The sequence below is a fragment of the Octopus bimaculoides genome, chromosome 1 (assembly GCF_001194135.2).
Source record: "Octopus bimaculoides isolate UCB-OBI-ISO-001 chromosome 1, ASM119413v2, whole genome shotgun sequence".
Classification (NCBI taxonomy): domain Eukaryota; kingdom Metazoa; phylum Mollusca; class Cephalopoda; order Octopoda; family Octopodidae; genus Octopus; species Octopus bimaculoides.
Window position 1 is genome coordinate 180,702,301 of NC_068981.1, and position 4,367 is coordinate 180,706,667.

Below are 4,367 nucleotides of genomic sequence, written 5' to 3' on the forward strand. Positions count from 1 at the left end.
TGCTCATGAAATTAACGTGCAAGTGGCTGAGCACTCCACAGACACGTGTACCCTTAACATAGTTCTCGGGGATATTCAGCGTGACAAAGAGTGTCACAAGGCTGGCCCTTTGAATACCGGCACAACAGAAACTGGAAGTAAGAGTGAGAGAAAGTTGTGGTGGAAGAGTACAGCAGGGTTTGCCACCATCCCCTGCCGGAGCCTTGTGGACCTTTAGGTGTTTTTCGCTCAATAAATACTCTGGGAATCGAAACTGCGATCCTATGACTGCGAGTCTGCTGCCCTAACCACTAGGCCATTGTGCCTCCACTTCAGGTCATGTATACATGTATTTACTCATCATGTTCATTCATTGGAGTGCAGAAGACTAGTCATCCTTGAGGATGATTGATGACTTGATAGTGAGATTGTTTAAAGTGAAGAAGACTTGTGCACCATCAACCTCACTCTCTCATCTGTAACCATCTTCAATCCAGTGACAAAACCAGGGGATGACCAAGAACTTCTGTCAGTTTCTGTCTACCAAATCCACTTAGAAGGCTTTGATCAGATTGGGACTATAATAGAAAACACTTGCCCAAGGTACCACTCTATCGAAATGAACCTGAAACCACATGCTTGGGAAGCAAACTTCTTAACCATACAACCACGTCTGTGCTGTATAAAATATATCAATTCATTGTTATATACAGTTTACTCTTTGTAATTAACCATAAAGCTTACCATTTATTGTGTATGGACTTTCCAAGGCGAATCACTATTTTAGAAATAAAGCAAATTCTAGAGCCAAAGTATAAAGGACCAAAAAATAAAAGACCATAAAAATAGTTGGGAGTGAAAAACCAAGAGAACAGGAAAGTGTAAAGGGCTATAAAAATGAAGTAAAATGTAATAAACAGAACTTATTCTAACTGGACCTCTCTAATAGTATATATTATTTGTCATCCATTAACAGTACTGGAGCCTCTAAAATTACCTGCAAGACTTCAAATTTTCACAGAAGGAAATATTACTTATTATATGGATGGTGCACATACAAATGGAAGTATGGAAGTATGTATCTCTAGTCAATCATTATTAAATTTTTTGTGTTTAATTCTATAATTTAAGATTATCTTTACATAATTTGAGTCTATCAGGATTTTCATATAATCTACATTTAGTATGTAACAACTTTTTCATAAAGTTACTTGTCTAGAGTTTGTCAGCATGTCTTTATCATGTCATGTGGAAATTTATTTTTATATCTCATGTATGTTTCCTACATGTACCTTCATACTGTAAATGAGCTTTACATCATGTGACTGGGTAGTCATCTAGATCCTCTACAGCAAGAAACCTATTCTGCTCTGGCCCTTTTCTCTCATATTTTACCCTTCTCTACTCCTCATCTCCTAGCATAAAGTTGCCACCTTGAGGTTTGTAGTCTTGCAAGTTGCATGACAACCTGGTAGTGCTGAGAGAATGAAAAAAGCACCCTGTACATTTTGTAAAGTGGTTGGCATTAGGAAGGGCATCCAGCTGTAGAAACCATATCAAAAGGCGGCGAACTGGCAGAAACATTAGCATGCCGGGCGAAATGCTTAGCGGTATTTTGTCTGCTGCTACATTCTGAGTTCAAATTCTGCCATGGTCGACTGAGCCTTTCATTCTTTCGGGGTCGATTAAATAAGTACCAGTTACGCACTGTGGTCAATGTAATCGACTTAATCCCTTTGTCTGTCTTTGTTTGTCCCCTCTATGTTTAGCCCCTTGTGGGCAATAAAGAAATTAGAAACCATATCAAAGCAAAAATTGGAACACAATGCAATCCTTGAGTTTGTTGGATCCTGTCAAACCATTGAACTGATGCCAGTATGAAACATGGAGGTTAAGTAATGATGATCATGACGATGATGATGATGATGATATATGACTGTGTAACTCCACTCTGTATGTGATCTAATTATTTTAATATAAAATGCAACTTGCAACTTAAAGTCAGAGATGCCCATAGGTGAGCAATTTTGTCAGAAGGTTCCTGTGGCTGATATGGCGTAATGCTTTACAGCAGGGGTCCCCAAACTCTTTAAACCATTGATCCCTTCATGGAATCCTTGACCCCACATTGACCACCAAGCAAGTACAAAAAGAAAATAATAATAATTAAGCAGATGTGCAGTTTCAGGTATTTATCGACCCTTTGAATAGTCCCATCGAACCTCATGGGTCTGTATCAACTACCTTGGAGACCCCTGCTTTATGGAGATCAAGGGCAAAAATCCAGATTCTTGTCAATCTTTTCAATAAGTAGTCTCAAGAACAAGAGTTTCCATCGTCATATAAATGGTCTCAGGGGAAAAAGTCTACTAATGTGACTATGGGAACTGTATTGGTAGATACCAAGAATAGAAATAGATCTAAAAGGATTAAATAGATGGTTGTTTATGACTCTTTCCATCACATTTGTAAGATTAAACATGTGTACAAATCAGTCAGGTGTTATTAAATATTTTATATCTTCATATCATCGATATATGTTTCAATGGATGCATTCAAAATAAATCCAACAGGATGAATAATGTGGAGCAATGCATCAATCTCATCAGGGAGGATATAAACAACAGTGTGCATCAATTAGACATTTTAACAGATGTCTGTAAAAAGATAAGTACTGGGATCAATGATTTGTTCAACTAAAACCCTTTAAGGCAGGGCTCCCTTTTTTGCATGAGTCTAGTAACTGAAACAAATAAAAGTTAAAAACAGGCAATTATTTTTGAAATATAAACATGCATGCATGTACACACATACACATGTGGTGTGTGTGTGTGTGTGTGTATCAGTTGATCTCACCAGTTGGTTTGAAGTCTAGATTCACCTTCCACACTTTATCGTCATCATCATTTAATGTTTGTCTTCTATTTTGGCATAAGTTGGATGATTCAACAAGGATAAATTGGAGGATCATATCATGCTTCAATGTTTACTTTGACATGATTTCTATAACTGGATACCCTTTCTAATGCCAACCATCTACAGAGTGTACTAGGTGCTTTTCTTCATGGCATTTTCTGTTTTACAAAAATTTTTAATTATTGATTTTATTAGAATTGTTGTGTTTAGATATTAAATACTCCTTCGGGGAAGTTTTTGTCTCCTATTTGCCCGGATAATAACTTTAATTGATCTGAATTTTTTTTTTTCTTTTTTTTTTCAACTCTATATTTTATATGTGAGGTCCTAATACCTGAACATACTCTTAGCAAGTCATACCCACATCCATACATACTTACTAACAATACTATCTTTTATCAGTGTTGCTGTACCTGGTTTAAGAAGAAATCTCAACAATGGCCTAGAGATCAGTAAGTACGTTTTACAGCTTGCTATTCTTTTCTTTTTAATTATTACATGTTGGTTCAAAAAAAAAAAAAAAAAAAAAAAAAAAAACACAGCAGAGCCCTTTAATATCCATATAACTCTTTGAAATACACTATCTTTGTTTCTCTAAATTTCGAAAATAATGAAGATTCACCTGTGCTGGTGCCACATATAAAGTACTGTTCACTCTGTTAGGTGGTTGGTGTAAGGAATGGCATCTAGGCATAAAAACCCTACCAAAACAGACATTGGAGCCTGGTGCAGTCTTCTGCCTAACCAGCTGCTGTCAAACTGTCTAAACCTTGCCAGCATGGAAAGCGGATGTTAAAGGATGATGATGACAATGAACTTTGTCATTATGAAGTTGTTGTTTGGAATATAGTTTAACGAGAAAATTTGATTGAAGGTTTTAATTTAGGTCACTTTAAAACAGAAAGTTTGTGCCATAGAACTAAGGACAATCTCGGGCAGGCTAGTATAAAAAAATACTAATCTCCAGAAGTGTTTACAATGATTAGTGCTTATCTTTTCTTTTATCACCTTATGTAGTTAAAATCTAAATCTCCTCTACATATAATAACATTATGTCACAAGTTGTATTTTCACAAGATCTGATATCTAAATACATAGGCAAACGTCTTCTACTATAGCCTTGGACCAACCAAAGCCTTGTGAGTAGATTTGGTAGAGGGAAACTGAAAGAAGCCTGTCATATACATACATACATACATACATACATACATACATACATACAAACATACATACATATATATATATATATATATATATATATATATTGGAAGGTTTGGAGGTGATGTACAGGAATTATATATTAGAAAAAATAATAAGGTACTCAGATATCTGGATGGTTGTACATTTACAGATTTTTATTAATATGTTACATGCTTTATAAATATTAGCGCTTGCATCTATTCTTGTAGATTCTTCAGATATGATTTCACTTCAGAGGATTTGTCTCTTCTTATAGTAATACTATAAAAAGA

General features: G+C 35.5%; 1 protein-coding gene across 2 annotated transcripts in view; it reads left to right on the forward strand.

Annotated features, from left to right (window-relative positions):
- The window catches only part of LOC106873025 (folylpolyglutamate synthase, mitochondrial), a 43,615-nt gene that overhangs the window by 30,074 nt on the left and 9,174 nt on the right, over window positions 1-4,367 (forward strand). For both annotated transcript variants that reach the window (XM_052972957.1, XM_014920225.2), the window contains exons 8-9: window positions 956-1,053; window positions 3,298-3,347. In XM_052972957.1, the coding sequence (XP_052828917.1) occupies window positions 956-1,053; window positions 3,298-3,347 (148 nt within the window). The remainder of the gene's footprint in view (window positions 1-955; window positions 1,054-3,297; window positions 3,348-4,367) is intronic.